An 18,734-nucleotide genomic window follows, 5' to 3' on the forward strand; every position below is an offset into this window, starting at 1 on the left:
GTGCCACTGGTCTGTTGAGAGATGCCAGCTACCAACCTCTCCCTCTCTCGCTGCTGCCTAGCTGTGCTCCTAGGCAACATGACTTGCTGGGAGCAGCCACCAGCAACAACATTCCACCAAAACTCCAACCCCTGTGTCCTGATTTGTGTTCCACTGTGGAAATTCCAGGGTAAGTAATCAGAGCACTGGACCTGGACATCCTGCTTAAGGCGATTTCACACTGAAAAAGAACAACACCTAGTTTCTTCTTTCCCTTGAGAGAAAGAGGGGAAGGCACAGAGGTGGCGGCAAGACACAGAACAGGTCAGAAGAAGAGCAATGAGCATGTGCAGCAGTCAGAATGGACCTTTGTGGAGAAGCAAGTGTTGTACGTACAAGTCAGGACAGGAGAGTGCAGTGTACTGCCCCATTGCCCGTATGAGGGACCCTCCACTGATGCTAGAAAGAAACCGGGTTACAATTCTACTTAATTAGAAGGGCTGTTTATAGGGTGTTGTGTCTGTGAACACTACATAGAAACCAAGCGAAAGAGAACTCATGATGTATGCCGTTCCCGAGTTTTAATCATTGATAGAAGAAACATGCTTAATTTACCTCATTGGAAAGACCTGGAGGATTGTCTTGAACATAATCCAAAAGCTTTTTAGGAGGCTGCATCATTTTAGCAGATTTGCGAGATGAAATGGAGGAGAATCAATGGCAGCAAGGAATGGAACATGTGGAGAAGGTGACATAGTTAGAAACTGAGTGTGGACAGATTACAAGAGTGGCACAAACATAACAAAAATGTGGGGAATAGTGAATGTGGAGAATGTGCAACAGAAAGTATACTACAACCATCTTAATAAACCCTTGCCTAGTTTAAAATCAGCCGCCTTAATTCTTACAAGACAAACAAATGTCAAGAAAAACCATTTGAATATATCACCAGCTCCTATTTAGATCTCTGCTGATTTTTAAGGTGAGGGGAAAGTGTTCTGGGGTGCAAATAACCAAAGTTCTGCTTCTACCACCTTCATTCATTTTGTTGGACTTGAATGAACAGCTAGGGATGCTTGGGTAATTTGCTCTTTGAATTCTGATACAAACTACACTGATAATCACCTACCAGATCTTAAGGTACAGACCTAGTCATACTTATCCCCTGTATTTGGCATTTCTGTTAACATTGTGGTGCAGTATGGAAGATGGTGGTCTCTATCTCTACTTATTTCATTATCACTGATTTTGTGTTTCTGCAACTATGACAGAAGATCTCTTAGGGTCTAATTAGAGTAATGATCAATTTCATTATTAAATCTAAACAAGCATAGTAAAGCTTTAATAAAAAGTGTAACATTACGTTTTTCTTATCATTTAAAATTGCTTTTAAATATTAGTCTCAAGAATCAGTACTCCAAATTAGTGATCATCGGTGTTTTCAATAGTAAAGGGCTCAGGAAAAAGCTATTAAAGGAAGTTCAGTTTTGTGAGCCATTCTTATGAAACATTCTCTGAGCTTTAGTGGATTTTCTTCAAACATTCCAAATGTATATACCACAACCACAATATCTAACACACGAGACCTTTGATGGTGTGCATCTATTATTCCTTTTTTAAGGCACTGAAGCGTGTCTGAAATCTAGGTAATTTGATCTAGAAAAGAGTGAACTGCATCTTATTTTCCTAAAGTTTTATCTATTAATATTCTAGCCTCACTTACCGGGCGTCCAAACTCCAGCTCAGAAAAGAATTTATACCAGGGTTCATTTTCTAAATCTATGTCATCTGGGTTTATGCGACCCGTCTGGAAGAATTGTGAAGGAGAAAGGGAAGGAAAAGGCACACACTGATCAAAGTGTTGGAAATGACATGGCACGCTGATGACACACAGACATTAACACAAATAATAGGAAAGAAAGAGTGAAACGAAAACAAAGGGATGGAGGGGACTTCATGGTGGAGTGAGATTTGATTAAAGAGTTGTCACACTGTGGTTGTTTGAACTCCTCCTTTTCAGCTTGTCTTCCAAAGGGTTGTTGTGTACACATAATACAGAAAATATGATGGGTTTTAAAGAAGTTTACATTAGATTACTTTGTGCCGCTGTTTCTTTTTTTAAAAAAAGCACTATTGTACAACAAATGGAAGCATGTTTGGTTGCATTCGGGGATGCAGTATATATGCTTTCTTTTTCAGGATCTATGTAACTCAATGATAGGTAAATGCACATGATTTGGGGCAGAATTTGGACCACCCAAGGAATGCATGTTAATTTTGCATTTTGAAGTCAAGCATTTTGTATGCAGGATGATGACAGCACAACCACCTCCTTCAGCCATTATCATAGAATCATAGAGTTGGAAGAGACCACAGGGGCCATCTAGTCCAACCCCCTGCCAAGCAGGGAACACCATCAAAGCATTCTTGACATATGCCTGTCAAGCCTCTGCTTAAAGACCTCTAAAGAAGGAGACTCCACCACACTCCTTGGTAGAAAATTCCACTGCCGAACAGCTCTTACTGTCAGGAAGTTCTTCCTAACGTTTAGGTGGAATCTTCTTTCTTGAAGTTTGAATCCATTGCTCCGTGTCCGTTTCTCTGGAGCAGCAGAAAACAATCTTCCTCCTCCATATGACATCCTTTCATATATTTGAACATGGCTATCATATCACCCCTTAACCTTCTCTTCTCCAGGCTAAACATACCCAGCTCCCTAAGCCGTTCCTCATAAGGCATCGTTTCCAGGCCTTTGACCATTTTGGTTGCCCTCTTCTGGACACGTTCCAGCTTGTCATTATCCTTCTTGAACTGTGGTGCCCAGAACTGGACACAGTACTCCAGGTGAGGTCTGACTAGAGCAGAATACAGTGGTACTATTACTTCCCTAGATCTAGATGCTATACTCCTATTGATGCAGCCCAGAATTGCATTCGCTTTTTAAGCTGCTGCATCACACTGCTGACTCATGTCAAGTTTGTGGTCTACCAAGACTCCTAGATCCTTTTCACATGTACAGTGGAACCTCGGTTTATGAACACCTCGGTTTATGAATTTTCGGTTTATGAACGCCGCAGACCCATCTGGAACGGATTAATTCATTTTCCATTACTTTCAATGGGAAAGTTTGCTTCAGTTTATGAACGCTTCAGTTTATGAACAGACTTCCGGAACCAATTACACCCATGCTTCAGTTTATGAACGCTTCAGTTTAAGTACTCCGCGGACCCGTCTGGAACGGATTAATCCACTTTCCATTACTTTCAATGGGAAAGTTTGCTTCAGTTTATGAACGCTTACTCTGCGGACCGTCTGGAACGGATTAATTCACTTTCCATTACTTTCAATGGGAAACTTCGCTTCAGTTTATGAACGCTTCAGTTTATGAACAGACTTCCGGAACCAATTGTGTTCATAAACCGAGGTACCACTGTACTGCTCTCAAGCCAGGTGTCACCCATCCTGTATTTGTGCCTTTCATTTTTTTTGCCCAAGTGTAGTACCTTACATTTCTCCTTGTTAAAATTCTTCTTGTTTGCTTTGGCCCAGTTGTCTAATCTGTTAATTATAAAATACGGTAAGCTACTCATATAGTACTGACAGGTGCATCTCTGTGTGTGAAAAGTTCTGCATCACTACCTGACACTTGAAGAAAAATGTTATTTGGGGAGATGGGAGCCATATACAGTATCTAGGGTGAGTACATGGTACTTGGCCAGACAGGCAACTAGTGCTGTCAACTTTGGACAACATGTATGTCTTTTTCAGGGACGGGAGAATAAATGTAGCCACCCATTCCCGTGTCCCCTTTCAGTAGATAATCAGCTGTCTGAATAATCATGATGAAGTTGTTAGAGAGTGTTGAATTTGGAGTGAGATGACCTAGTTCAAACCCCCTTTCACCCATAAAGCTCACTGGGTGACCTTCGACCACTTCATCTCAACTAATTTCCTATGTTGTTGTTTTGAGAATAAAAAAAAATTAAAGAAAGGATGGGCCACATACACCGCCTCTAGCTCCTTGGAGGAAGGGCGGTATATGAATGAAATAATAAAATATATGTTATTAATATTTATTTTTGTGGCAATTTGATATTCATTCAGCACACTGATTTACCCCCAGTGGTGATGGTTTGTGAAGAAGGCAGCCACAGCTGATTGGGTGCTTCCCCCGAGGGTCTCTCTTTAGTGTGCACTCTTTAAAGTGATGAACAACTTTTTAGAGCACCATCAATACATAGTCAAATAAAGCAGCCCTTTTCCCACAGTCATCATGGGACACATCCTTTTGATTCACTGATTGTGCTGTAGAGGGCAGCAAGAAACAAGAATTTCTGCTCAGAGCCTTTTGCAATTGTACAGCCCCAGCTTCACCTTTCAGGACAAGTCTCTAGCAAAATTATTCTCATCAGAAGCAGCAGGAGTCTCAAATAACATCTTACATCCCATATTTCAGGTGGGGGAATTAGGTGAACACAAGAAGAACAAGTGATTTTCCATTTGACACCACTGCTGAGCATCTTCCTTTTTGCCATGGCACAATTCTTTTTATCTGCTACTTTGGTAGCTGCTGCTTTTTGTTAGTTATAATTTCTTTATGAGTTACATTTTTTAATTAGTCACCATGAGACAGTATGGAACCAAAGATGGGATAAAATATTTAAAGTAAATTTCTTACACACAAATTCAGAAATTCCCATTCCTGCCATTCCTTTAGGTTTTTTTTTCAGATTCACAGAACAAATGCCCTGAACTTACATACTGCTCAGAGTGCCAGCATGTAAGCTCAGATGCTATTAAGTTTCCAGCTGAACATCACAATTTGTGTTAGCTGTGCAACAGTAAATGCATTAGTGTTAGAGTAAGCATTCCCAGGATTCCCCTCTTTCATTCACCATACCATACCATCCAGTTCAGTAGTCAAATGCTAACATTTCTGGCTTTTCTGTGTTTACTCATAAAGATGATGGATAACTCTTTCTGTCTCCAATTTTTGTTCCATGATTAATTCAAAAGCTTGGTTCAAGTTCTTGGTCAGATAAAATGTGGTTTGTCAGTCTGAGAAAGAGCAGTGTCCTTCCTTCCTTCCTTCCTTCCTTCCTTCCTTCCTTCCTTCCTTCCTTCCTTCCTTCCTTCCTTCCTTCCTTCCTTCCTTCCTCTCTCTCCTCTGAATGACATGATGCAAGCTTTTCAGAACTCTTTACAGTACATAAAAATCAGAGAACTGTGGTTAAAGCTAGCCAAAATTGCTAACCACAGATTGCGCCAGTTCACAAACAAGAGGACTGCAGCCTGTGTTTAAAGCACTGTTTACTGGTTTATATGTATATAGGAAACTGGATGGAACTCTTGCACTAAGGTAGGAAGGAAGCACCGTGGCATAACCCTCATTTTTATTCCAAGAAACCATAATTTATAAGACTGAGATCATTCCATCTGAATTGAGTCAAATGTATTGGGGGGGGGGAAGAGCATGGATATAGGAAGGCATCAAAGGTGTCTCTGAATGTGGAGACTCCATTTAGTTATTATGACTAAAAGGAACTGCTAGAGAAATTTGTGGAGAATGTCCTATATCTAGACTTACATGTAGATAAGCTTTTGACACAATCTAACTTTGTGTACAACTGCAGCTGGTTGACTGATGGAACCCAATGGGACTGGAGAAGAGATGACTGAGATGTGATATGATAGCCATCTTCAAATACAGTATATCTGAAGGGCCATCATATGGATGATGGAGCAAGCTTGTTTCTGCTGCTCCAGAGCATATAATCTGGACCAGTGAATTCAAATTAGAAGAATGGAAATTTTGACTAAACATTAGGAATAACTTTTTGACAGTAAGAGCTGTTTGACAGGGGAAGGTACTACTTCAAAAGGTGGTGAACTCTCCATTGGGGTTTTTTTAAATAGAGGTTGGATGGTCATCTGTCAGGGATTCCTTAGTTGCTGTTGACGCACTGAAGGGGGTTGGACTAGCTGCCATTGGGATACCTTCTAACTCTATAATTCTGATTCTGTGAAATAGGCTTGCTCAACTGGATTGTTAACTTGCCAACTGGCACAACATCTGTGCAGAATCCTGGTAACCCACCAGAGCCTGATAACAGGCTGGTGAGTGAATGTTGCCTTTCTGATTTTTGTAATATGGTAAGCCTATACAGTACACTATACATATTTGAAAAGCTGTCCCCTCCCCCCCAAAGTAATATAGCAACTCCATACAGCTATGTGTGTATGTAATAAGTTGTGTGTACATAAATAAAGAGGCAACTGAGGTCTCAATCAAAAATAGAGCCCTGGATACATATCTCCACTTTTTGTCCTGGTACTAACTTACACATGCCTCTTCTCTTTATATGCTTTTGGGGGAGGACTACTAGCTGTCAGTTGAAGGTATGGGGTTTTCTACTAAAAAACACAGAATTTGCACAACTGTACTCATGCATGCAACATGCATACAAACAGATGTTGGGAAAAATCATAATTTGTTTTAAAGGAAAAAGTGCTCTAAATATATTTCAGGGATGTAAATGTATGATCTAACATTCATTATTGAAAAACATTTAGAGTTGTTTTTGATGCAGCACTCATGTTGCTGAGCTGTTTCAGTGATGTCTCATTTTAGATTTTTTTTTGCAGAATGTCATAAAATCACCAGTTGTAAACCTTACTGAGAGTTATTTTGACAGAGAACATGGAATATAAGCACCTTGGGAGCCAAAAGCAGACTCAGAAATAACTGAAAGGGCTCAACAAAACAAGGGCTGCCCCCGAAAACAGCTCTATTCCCCCCCCCAAAGTAATTGATACTTTTCAATCAATGATGTGACAAAGCAAACATAGAAAAATGTCTGTCAATTATGAATTGCACACCCAACCTTGTGTAATATGGGCCTCTTGCATGGGCAGTTCCTTGTAACAAGCAACATTTGATAGCCATCCTTCGATGAAATGACAGATATCCATGAGGCCCTGCATGCTGCTTTCTGACATACTGAATAAAGCAAAGCTGTAATGCTAATTGAGGAACAGCACTTTGCCGGGGTATCAATATGACATCTTTTTTATCCTGGACTTGGGGCCAAACTAGACTGGGCACTGAGAGAGGTCCTCAATTGGATCTCCCACATATTATTTAAAGTTAAAAGCAAGCATTGGGGAGGGGATCTGAGCCAGGAGTACCATCAATATGGTTATGTGGTAAACAGCAGCTTTAGCTTGTTCTGTTGAGCAGTGCACCTATCTATGTTTGCAGATTACTTGCCTGGAATCTCTGGTCAACCGAGGCCAAGCCACATGTGATAAGGCCTTATATAGGCCTCCCTGTATTTTTGCCTCCAAATCTCACAAGATACAGGGCATCCCAAGTAAAGAGATTCTGTGCCTCTCTACTCTCAAAGTGGCTCTCCCATGACTTCCCTTCCCATCTTGTGGTGGTGTTCCAGTTTCCCAGGCATGGTGCACTGCTGTTGACAGTAGCCAGGAAGTAGAGAGGAAGGCAGGTGGTGTTGCCTCTTCTTCCTGTGCCACAACCCCAGCACGGATGGCTGCAGGGTTTATTTGTTTTGGAGGGGAGGGGCTTTCTATAATAGTCAAACTCTGATTTGGCTTAAGAACCTCTAACTCAAGATGAAGGATAAGCATCTTCACACCTATGATGCCCGGCCCTGGTAAAAACATTCTTATTTAGGCAAGCTTACACAGAGGCTTTAAGTATGTTGGTGTGAGTTTTCATTCTGTTTGGATATTTCAACTTTTTATATGTTTTAAAGTATTGTATTTTTATTGATTTTATCTTGATTTTATCTTTTGGTAAACTGCTTTGAGGTCATTGTTGTTTTTACAAACAGGCAGTGTATAAATTTTGCAAAATAAATACCCAGAGATTTTGACACATGGCAATGCCATGTCATGTCATACTAAAATGTAGAACTTCCAACTTCTGTTTTGAGATGTTTAAAATAGCACACCTGTTTGATATAAAGGGTCTTTTAGGATCAAGTACATATTTTTTGGTATTATTTCTAAGTACATATTTCTAAAGCTACTGCTAAAAATAATATACATTCTGAAGAGTAAAAACATATGAGCACAAGGAATACTGTGTACCTCCTGGCTTTGACTGCTAACTTCTTTACATTTTCCTCCATAAACAGAGGAAAGCAGCAGAGCTCTTGGAAAGCGGAGCAATTGGGGTTTAGCTTGCTAGGGGAATGATAAGGTAGGAGCTCTCAAAAGCTGTGCAGAAAATAATTTATTACTCAACACATTTTGAGTATAACTATTCTTCCTCAGGGTCAACCCTGATTTCAAAACTATTCCACACCATGCCTTCCCCTGCTTTTTGAGATACTACAAAATGCAGTTTTGGTCCCTTTCTGAGCACTGAGCACCACATTATTTTCTGTATGCTTTTGAAGTCTCCTCCCCTTTTGATCCTGTGTTTTGTGCCTTTCTTTTCAGCTTTTGTTATCTTTTCAGAGGAACTCAGCAATTGAAAAAACAAGTCTGTGACGCATTTAAGTATCCAGGGCTGCTAATGTTATATTGGCATCATGGGCAGTTATGTGGTTTTCAAATACCTAGCATTCAATACTAGGCCCTTGAAGCAAAACCTTTATAACATATGCCCATAGGGGCCATGTGTTTGGCTTGTGCTCCTCTCCTCCTCTTCCCTCCCCCACTTAACCACAGTTAGCATGTTGTCTGAATCCTAAACATGCTTAAATTTGACTATGGTTGCTTGAAGTTGGCTTGTTGTTACTTACCATAGCTAAGAACAATTGCATTTTTCCTCTGGTCAACATTATTAGTACCTACTTATTATTGTTACCATCAAAATGTAGGGTATGCTACCATATTCTTTTCTAGCAAGATTCGTGCAACTTTAACAGTTGTGTGACCAAAAGAATTTTAACACACAAAATTTCTGCTATGCTAGAAGTTGCACTTGCTAAATGTCTTCCTGTCATAAGCAGTTAAAAGCACAGGAGGCTTTCTAGAGAAGAAGGTGCCAACCATACACCAAGGAAGCAAATCTGGAGCCTTTAACTCTATGATTCTATAATCCAGTTGTGAAAACAATGTGGGTAAATTCATGATGCATCCACGAGTGATATCCCTAAAGTGCAAAACCACATGCTTTTGCTTTCTGGGCCAGAAAATAGTCTGAATGCCCATTCTCTCCATTCATATTGGATTTCAATTCGCGTTACAGCCCCAGGTAATGGGAATTAATTTCCCACTTCATGAACATGCTATAAAAAGGCAAAGTCCCAATTATAGTGCACTCTGTAGATTGCATTTCTTTTGTCCACAAATTTTGCAGCTCTGACACAAAAAAGCATTGCCTATTACTTTATGCAAATGAACTGTTTTATAATTAACATCAGTTGTACAGTGAAGACTTCAAAATTAATGTTACATTAACAACTTAGCTCTGTGCTAATTGATTTAGAGTCTGTTCAAAAGGAAACGATTGTCAGAACACCACAGCTACCATTTAAGATCCAGACCTCCAAAGTTCTTTGAAACATTTAGCATTTTGCAGCTCCCTTTGAACATTTAGCAACAAACTTACTCAATTTGTCACAACATGAAAATGCTTGGAGTACTCGGCAATCAGTGCCAGCTACAAGCGCAAGCAGGGTTTGGGGAGATGGAAAGAATCTCCTAAGGCAGGGCTAAGGGGGGGGGGGAGCTCCACAGTAGTAGAAGTGTGATCTGCCACAAAAAAATGGAGCCCTGGGTCAAGTTCTGAACTGCGATCCTCTGCCCCTCACCCCCATTTCCATATCCCTCTGAGAGGGGCAGGGAAATGTTTTCAATCAGGACGTATATGCCATCAGTAAAATGAAAGGGATTTTAGCACTCAGTTCAGCTACATTCAGTTACCCACAGGGTTGAAACCCTTTCAGCAATGGCTCCGTATAATCCCAAACCACACAGGCATTTGGGATGAAGAAATTAACACGCCTCTGTCTAGCAATGCCTAGCAGATCCTAAATCCCTAACCCTCCACCTACTTTGGGAGGAAGGAAACAAAAAGAAAGCCTGTGGTGGGTGGGCTTTGGATATGGGAAGGCACAACTTTCCTTGTCACTGAACCAACAAACAGTTGCATTTATTTAAGATGGTTATATTTAGATTACATCAATGATGAATCTCACAGACCTAAAGCTTTATTTCAAGGGGGTAATCTGAAGTAAAAAATAAAGCGAATTCATTTAGGATTTGCTAGGCATTACAGTGGAACCTTGGTTCCCAAACTTAATCTGTTCTGGGAGTCTGTTTGATTCCCAAAACAGTTTGGGGACCAAGGCACAGCTTCTGATTGGCTGCAGCTGCTTCCTGCAGCCAATTAGAAGCCGTGGAAGCAGTGCTGGGCATTTGGCTTCCAAAGAAACGTTCAAAAACTGAACAATTACTTCTGGTTTTTGTTCGTTCCAGAGCCGGAATGTTCGACTCCCAAGTCGTTTGGGAGCCAAGGTTCCACTGTACTAAACAAGGGTGCATTTGTGAAACATTTCAATATGCAGAGTTATTTGTATTGGGTGGGTTTTTTGCTCCATTATATTTCTATTGCAGTTGAATACCAGACGAGGATAGTCATTTGAGAGTGTTTTAATTATAAATGTTTCTGAAGTGGTGCAGAGGAGAGGAATCCAAACCCCTAATCTGTGCTAGAGAGGATTTGGATAGGGCAGAAGGCTCCCTCCACTCAGCTCCGCTAGTGGGGGAGCTCTGCCGTTACCAGCAGAAACTTCTTTGGGGTGCAGGGATTAATGCAGTAATGGAACTATGAATGAGCACATGCAACACTGTAATACTGACACAGACTGGAAATTGACTGATTTCTCCATGTTACTGCAGAGAGCAGAAGTATGGTAATTTTCAGCAGCGACCTTGTATTTCATAACATAATTTCACCCCAACTTTCTTCAGATTGCACAGTGTGCCTGTCCTTGATGGGAGGCAAAGCACAGACACTTTCTTAAATCAATATAGGCTCAGGTTTTTATGCTTGGCCTTCAGAAGTTTCCATAGATGTGATGATTACTGTTAATTCATCACTTTTTAAAAATAACAATGTATGGCACACTGGGACCCAGGTGGCGCTGTGGTTAAACCGCTGAGCCTAGGGCTTGCTGATCAGAAGGTCGGCGGTTCGAATCCCTGTGACGGGGTGAGCTCCCGTTGCTCGGTCCCAGCTCCTGCCAACCTAGCAGTTCGAAAGCACGTCAAAATGCAAGTAGATAAATAGGAACCGCTACAGCGGGAAGGTAAACGGCGTTTCCATGTGCTGCTCTGGTTTGCCAGATGCGGCTTTGTCATGCTGGCCACATGACCTGGAAGATATACGCTGGCTCCCTCGGCCAATAATGCGAGATGAGTGCGCAACCCCAGAGTCGGTCACGACTGGACCTAATGGTCAGGGGTCCCTTTACCTTTACCTTTTTATGGCACACTATTATTGTGAACACTGGCTGGTCGGAATTGGCCAATGTTAACTTTAATTCTTCCCAAATATCAAGTTACACTTATCCCGCATGTATATAAAATTCCATGCATTATATGCTGATACAAGTTATTGCACTTGCGACAAATAATCCACATTCCCACTGAAACCTTCATTATTAATCATACTTGAGAAATAAAAACTGGAAACAACCCCCTAACTGGTTTAACCGATAAGACAGGGAAATATGAAGACATAACCATTCAGTGCAATTTATATACCGTATATATTTGCTATGGTAAAATTCAGCTTCAAAAGCAATGGCCACAAAGTAACATGTCATAAGAAAGTAAAACTCAGCATTGGGTACCTACATCAATCAGTATTTTAATTCCTGAACAGTGGAAATATAAAATTATTTACAACTTCTAAAATGATATATTAGAATGCTAAAGATCAACCCTAAAAATGTTGAGTTTTTAAAGACAATTGCTGCATCCAAGTTAGGCAACATAAATTGTAGCTCTGGTCTGGTTACAGCCAGCTCAGCTAGACCACCTTCTGGGTAATGAAGAAAGATATTGCCTTTGTGTCCACTAAAGGTATAAAAGATGTTACTTTTGCAAGGACAGTATTCTGTTTTAGTATGTTTGAGCAAAGCACACTTCCCCCAAGACTACACATATGCAATAAAAGTCAATGAGTAGAGTATGCCATAGAGTTACTGGGAACATTAGTGGTAATTCTTCAAGTATCCGCCTTATTAAATATGCTTTTAAATAATTTTATATGAACCCTAGTTTAAAAAATGCAGCAGAGACATTTAGCCACAAGTTAGTGTGCATTGAGCCATCATTTGTGAAGACATCATTAGGCATAAATAATGAAAACACATTTGTGGATTTAATTTTTCTAGGAACAAGGATTCCCCCCCCCATGTGTAACAACTTGTGTTATACATGTGCTGGTAAAATTGCTACAAAGATGACAAACATTCATTCTGGAACTAGTGGCTTATAAGACTGCTTACCTATGTGACAAGTTAAACAAGCAAATTTTTCAGATTGAGTCCAACATTTTAAAAAATCCAAAGTAGTCAAATGTGGCAAGCAAACAAAAATTGTGACATTTCAGCCACAAAATGTGAACCCTTCAACCACCACAACAAATCTATTTAAAAATAGTTCAGTACTTTTCATTTCTTTTCAAAGCATCTAATGATATCAGTTAAAACTATGTCTGCTTTTATGACTAGAAATTAACTCATTAAACTATTTGTCATGTTTAAATACAAACTGACTTCACTTACCGGTCTCTCGTGTTCGAGGATAGAAGACTTCCCTGGCTCATATTCAAAAATACTCCTTGGTTCTGAACGGAATTTGCGTGTGTCTACTTTTCTATCAGGAGGCTCCCACTCATTTCTAAGATAAAATAAAATTGACAACTGAATTAAATTATCTTTCCCACCAACCTCTATTCATATATAGGAAAAGTCTTGTGGGTACTTCAAACCTACTTTCTCCATGTGCCATTTGTAAAATCACAATAAAACTGACACTAAAAGCAGAGATTTCATAGAAAGGAAAACCATGCTTCGCAGTAGCATAATTAGTGACATTATGGTACTTGAAAGACAAGAGGCAATGCAGCAGTTTAGATTTTTTTAAAAAACCGGGTTTTATAAACAAACAAAATGTTATACAAACAAGTATACCAAGTTTCCTCATGTTGTTTGTGTATCACAAAAATAGCATAATAAATGTGGAAAAATATCTACAACATATGTTTCATTATTAGTGGTCATTGTATAAATTCTTGGTTTATGATTTGGTTTAAACAATTAGGAAGAATAAGAAAAAAGGGAGAGGGGGAATGGCGAGTGGGGTGGGGTGATTATGCTTCCATTATTCTACTTAGTGTGTGTGAGGGGTTGTGTCAGCGTTACTTGTATGGATTCTCTTACTATTCACTTGTATTTCCTTGGTGGAGAGAGAGGTTGGGTGTGGTGTAGGGTGTGGTTGGTTGTCTTTGGCTGGCTGTAGTGAGAATTGTTTTTGTGTGGTGTGAGTGTGTATTTTTGAATCAGGCTAGCCAGATTGATTCGTATACTGTCGGGGGATTCTTGTTGTTGTCTTATTGGGCTGTGTTGTGATAAAGGGGAGCCATACCAGGATGAAGGTGTCTTCTTTTATTTGTCCCCATGTGAGTTTAAGTTTATTGGTTAGTTTTTCCAATAAGGCTGTTTCCCATAGTATTTGATACCCTTGGTCCATGCTTACTCCTAACAGGTCTCTCCAGTGTCTGGCTATGATGGTTCTGGCTACTGAGAGTAGGTGGGTTATGAGCTCTTTGTGGTGTGAGTGGAGCAGTTTAGATTGTTAAGTTATTTATGGTGAAGGAAGGCACACTCCATGTAAAAGCATTTGCAGCAAGTATAAAAATACTTCTTATGTGCTTTACACATTAAAAGAGCCTGAAATAATGCCTCTCACATTATGCCTCAAGGATTTTGCTGCTTCTAGATTGAATGCTACAAAATGGCTGCAAGGCTTACTTCTCTGGTGCAGATCGTTGCCGTGGGCGAATTGGTGGTGCTGGGGGTGGTGGAGGTACAGGGGACGAGACCTTAAAGGCCTCCGTGCCATTGTCAGAAGTACTTTTTGTCAGCGGTCTGTATGTCTGTGTTCTTGCAGCAGGGTGTGCTTGAGCAGAAAAGGATGGGCTGAAGTTACCTAATAAAATGACAAAACAGAAAAAGCCAAAATATAACTATTAACATCACTTGATATAATACATATATGCCACATTCAATTATGGGTTTTAAAAAACTAATGTGAATTTAATGGTAGTTCTTCTTGGCTTATATCCTCACTTCCATGAATGGAATAGTGTTTACAGAATGGAATTTTCCTGCTTCTTCTTTTCCTCTGCAGCAACCTGTGCTCCTAAACATTGGCTCTTAGAGACTGGGGCATCCTCTAGAACAGACTAGCATGTGGTGTGGAAGGCTGCAGCAAGAAGGACAGATTTCCAAAGACCAGGGCTCCCAGGATGAGAACAAAAGAGTCATCCACTTGTACGCCACCACCTTGGATTCCACATCATATACCCAACACAGAGGATACTTGTCGACCTATTTTTGAGAAGAAGGGTATGTAACAACACACATTCCAGTCCCTAGACACATTTATTGGAAGTAGATCCCACTAAATTCAATGGAACCTACAACAACTGGTCTTGACTGGAGTGGGCAGACTTCAGGCTTGAGGGATCTACTTTGATTTTTACTAGAACCCTGAACTCTATCAACTGGATCAAGTTGAGGCAGACAACATACTCCTAAAAGTTAAGAAAAGGGGTCCCTCTGGGCAATTGCTCAATCAAAAAAAGTGTTTTTTGGTACCAGAAGCCCCATATTGATTCATGGTAAGAATGACTTGCACAACTTGTAAACCATCAAATGAAATGCAGCACACCACCTATTTCTGCAGCACCCCTATTTCTGCAGTCCAAAGCAAGGGGTTTATCATGCCTTAGGCGGACTTGATACATGGATAAAGGGTTTTGTTCAGATTTCTCTAAAATCTGGAAATGCCTTGAGGCATAGCCACAGTTGGGATACTTTACTGCTGGCTGCCATTGTTATCTTGGTGGTTGCTTGCTAGCAGAAAATGGAAAAAGAAAGACACACATGCTTGAATTTAAGTATGCCTTTGTTAATTTTGTAACAATGCCTTTCTGGTTAGTAATATAATATTTATCAGCATTAGTTCTGGACAGTCACCCAAGCAGATCACATAGATGTAATTTTTTTGCAAGTGAAGATTGAACTTAAATTGGAAGTTGCATTTTTAAAAATGCATTTTTTCCTATGGTGCATTACCATCTTGCATATTTTTGCAGATATGTATAACATATTTTTAAAGGGCTTTTCTAATCAATAAGTACCTCTGATATATTTTTACAATTATTTGGCTTGGTGTACATTTTAACAGAAATTTGCAGCTTTCAACCGCTGTTCTGTCACTTTCTATTGTTATATTGACAATTTCAATTTAATTTCCTGCAGTTGCAAAAGCAACGTGCTGACAGTTTTAATGGAATGCACAGTGTGGAAGCTTGAGTTTTGGTTTCCTGTTTTGTCCCATGGTAAAGGGGATGATCTAGTGAAAATTAAACGAAACAGAGAGCTAAACTACATATTATACTTAATGAAGAGCATGCAGATACAGCTCTGGATTTATTTTAATTAATTACAGGTGCACGGGGTTTTTCCTATGCTTCCTAGCCACATGGCCAGAAAGCAGGCAATTTTTGTCCCAAATGTGGCAGTGTGTGTGTGTGTGTGTGTGTGTGTGTGCGGTTAAATCTCCCCTCTTCATATAACAATTGCCCAAAGAACAGGTAGGTAGCCGCGTTGGTCTGAGCCGAAACAAAATAAAAAAAATTCCTTTCGTGCACATGAAAGCTCATACCAAAATAAAAACTTAGTTGGTCTTTAAGGTGCTACTGAAGGAATTTTTTTATTTTGGCCCAAATAACAATTACCCACCTGCACCTTTATCATAATATATAGTTTAGCCCTGAGCAGAATTTATTTATTTCAGTGTTAACTCTTTCCTATTAAAATTAATGAGACACAAAAATATATGACTTTGGATTGCTCCCATGTTTTATGCATACAATGCAGTATTCTATTCAGCTACTACCTTTATCATCCCCTGTGAGGGACAAGGGATACAGGGAAGTCCCTCCCATCTTAAGTTCCAGCCCATCCCCAAGCGCTGGAGAGAGTAGGGAGAGCTCTGCCTCCAGCGGAGAGTCAGGAAGTGGGGTCCGAGGCTCAGGCAAGGTTGCGGAGCCCATGCCCCAGGTGGGACAGGAAGTTGGGCGCACGGGGGGAAGGCCAATCCCCCCAACTCCCGAATTGCGACGCAAACGTAGGGGGAAGAGGTTGGGTCTCCCAAAGCTTCTGTGCTGGAAGAAAACGCGCCAATCGCCATTCGGAGGTTCTGACACCTCACCTTAAGGATGTATATTAACCGCTCTGAACACTGTAAATAATCAGCACTTAATAAAAGCCTAAAAAGACCATGCTGGAGTCGTTACTCTAGAGTAGCCACATCAGGCCCTCTGACAGCAACCTCCGAATCTTTTTTTGGGCTACTTTGGAGTGCCGCGATGAGCGCGCAAGAGGCTGAGCGTTGGAGGCGGGAGGCTGAAGCGGCGAAGCAGGAGATACTCCTGGTGCTGCCCAGGACTCTTCCTGCTGTGAGTGCCCACAGGCCCTCCCTGTCCCTACCTCTTTCCACCTGGTCTAGGGCGGGGCCTGGAAGGCCTCATAAAGGACTGCTGCCGTTGCTCTGCTGCTGGTGCTGCCCAGGGGAACTTGAAACAGCACAGAGTTCTTTTTCAAATGCTTTTTAAAGAATTTTTTATGTTTTTATCTTCTTTGGGGTGGTAGGTGGGAGGGATTTTAGTTGGGTGTGGGAATCTGTTAAATTTTAGTGTATTTGTAATTTTTATTGTTTTTGGTTTTATTGTTTTATTGTCTTTTTTGTGTTCTTCTTTTGTTGCCTTCTTTGCTGCTTTTTACAGAGGTTTTATTTTGTTTTTAAGGGGAGGGGTCAGGGCTGCCCGGGAGGGGGTCCCAGCAAGCAAAACAGCTGGGGCAGATTCCACAGGGGGGGGGTGCACTGGAACAACCGATCTCAGTGGTCACGGGTAGGAGGAGGAGTTACGCTAAGACCAGACCATGTCATTACCGAGGAGGCAGACTTAGTCGTTGTCTGAGGACTATCCCTGCCTCCAGGTCTGGTCCTGACCGGACGGATATTGGAATAGGCAAGGGATACCCACATGACCTGAAGGTGCTGCTGTGCAATGCCAGGTTGATGATGAATAAGACCACCGCCATTCACGACCTGATTGTGGATGGAGGATTTGACCTGGCATGTGTGACAGAGACCTGGTTGGAGGAAGCCGATGGGCCCGTTCTTGGCGCTGCTTGCCCACCAGGTTTCTCTTATGCACAGCAACCCAGGCCATCTGGGCGGGGAGGGGGGGTTGCAGTGATTTTTAGGAAGTCATTAGTTTGCACCAGGCGTCCTATTGGGAAGACCCAGTTCTCTGAGTGCATGTTCTGGAAGTTGGGCAATAGAGGCAGTACAGGATTCCTTTTGGTGTACCGACCTCCCCGCTGCACCAAGGATTCCCTGCCCGAGCTGCTTCAGGTCGTGTCGGATGTGCTCCTGGAGACACCTAGCTTGGTTGTCTTAGGGGATTTTAACATCCATGCTGACACGACCTTACAAGGAGCCGCTCGGGACTTCGTGGAAAGCATGGCCACCATGGGGCTGTTCCTGAATAAGTCTGGCCCAACTCATAGCCGCGGACATGCCTTGGACTTGGTGTTTACCTCTATGGATGTTGGTGATCTGACATTAAGTAAAAGCGAAACAAAAGAAGTGCCTTGGTCAGATCACTTTCTGGTGCAACTGGACTTCTCCGCAACCCTTCCCCTCTGCAGGGAGGTGGGACCGATTCGGATGGTCCGCCCCCGCTACTTAATGGATCCAATTGGCTTCCAAAGAGTGGTAGGGGATGTTTTATCCCATGTCGATGGCCTTTCAGCTGATTCCCTGGTGGCCCGCTGGAATGCGGAGTTAACCAGCGCTATTGACAGTCTGGCTCCGAAGCGCCCTCTCAGATTGCATGGAGCCCGGACAGCCCCGTGGTTTTCCCCGGCGCTGAGGGCAATGAAACAGTCGTTGAGACGGCTAGAGCGCCGGTGGCGGAAAACTCATTTTGAATCAGACCGGACACGGGCTAGAGCTCAACTTCGAGCCTACCAAGTGGCAATGGCGACGGCGAAGAGGACCTTCTTCACCGTCTCCATCGCATCTGCAGAAAACAGCAGCAGGAGACTCTTCCAGGTGGTTCGCAATTTAGCGGAACCACCTGCTCCATCCGGGCCCAGTACGGGCCACATGATCTCCTGCAATGATTTTGCAAAGTTTTTTGCAGATAAAGTTGCTCAGATTCGGGAAGAGGTAGACTCCACCGTGGGAGCAGGGCCGGGGCGGGGGAGTGCTAGAGTCCTGTCTAGTCAAGTTTTGTGGGATCAATTTCAATCTGTTACCTCCGAGGATGTGGACAGGCTGCTTAGACGAATGAAACCAACCACCTGTCTCCTTGATCCTTGCCCATCCTGGCTTATAAAAGCTAGCCAGGAAGGGCTGGGCGATGGGCTTCGCGGGTTGGTAAATGCTTCTCTCCATGAGGGAGC

General features: G+C 41.8%; 1 protein-coding gene across 14 annotated transcripts in view; it reads right to left on the reverse strand.

The window, feature by feature from the left end:
* The window catches only part of SORBS2 (sorbin and SH3 domain containing 2), a 97,601-nt gene that overhangs the window by 35,071 nt on the left and 43,796 nt on the right, over window positions 1-18,734 (reverse strand). For 9 of the 14 annotated variants that reach the window (XM_060278767.1, XM_060278763.1, XM_060278759.1 and 6 more), the window contains 4 exons: window positions 14,001-14,178; window positions 12,753-12,867; window positions 1,703-1,786; window positions 595-651 (listed from right to left, as the gene is read on the reverse strand). In XM_060278767.1, coding sequence (XP_060134750.1) covers window positions 595-651; window positions 1,703-1,786; window positions 12,753-12,867; window positions 14,001-14,178 — 434 coding nt within the window. The remainder of the gene's footprint in view (window positions 1-594; window positions 652-1,702; window positions 1,787-12,752; window positions 12,868-14,000; window positions 14,179-18,734) is intronic. The other 5 variants (XM_060278762.1, XM_060278765.1, XM_060278764.1 and 2 more) reach the window with 1 other exon arrangement.

This window comes from Zootoca vivipara, chromosome 9, assembly GCF_963506605.1.
Source record: "Zootoca vivipara chromosome 9, rZooViv1.1, whole genome shotgun sequence".
NCBI lineage: Eukaryota > Metazoa > Chordata > Lepidosauria > Squamata > Lacertidae > Zootoca > Zootoca vivipara.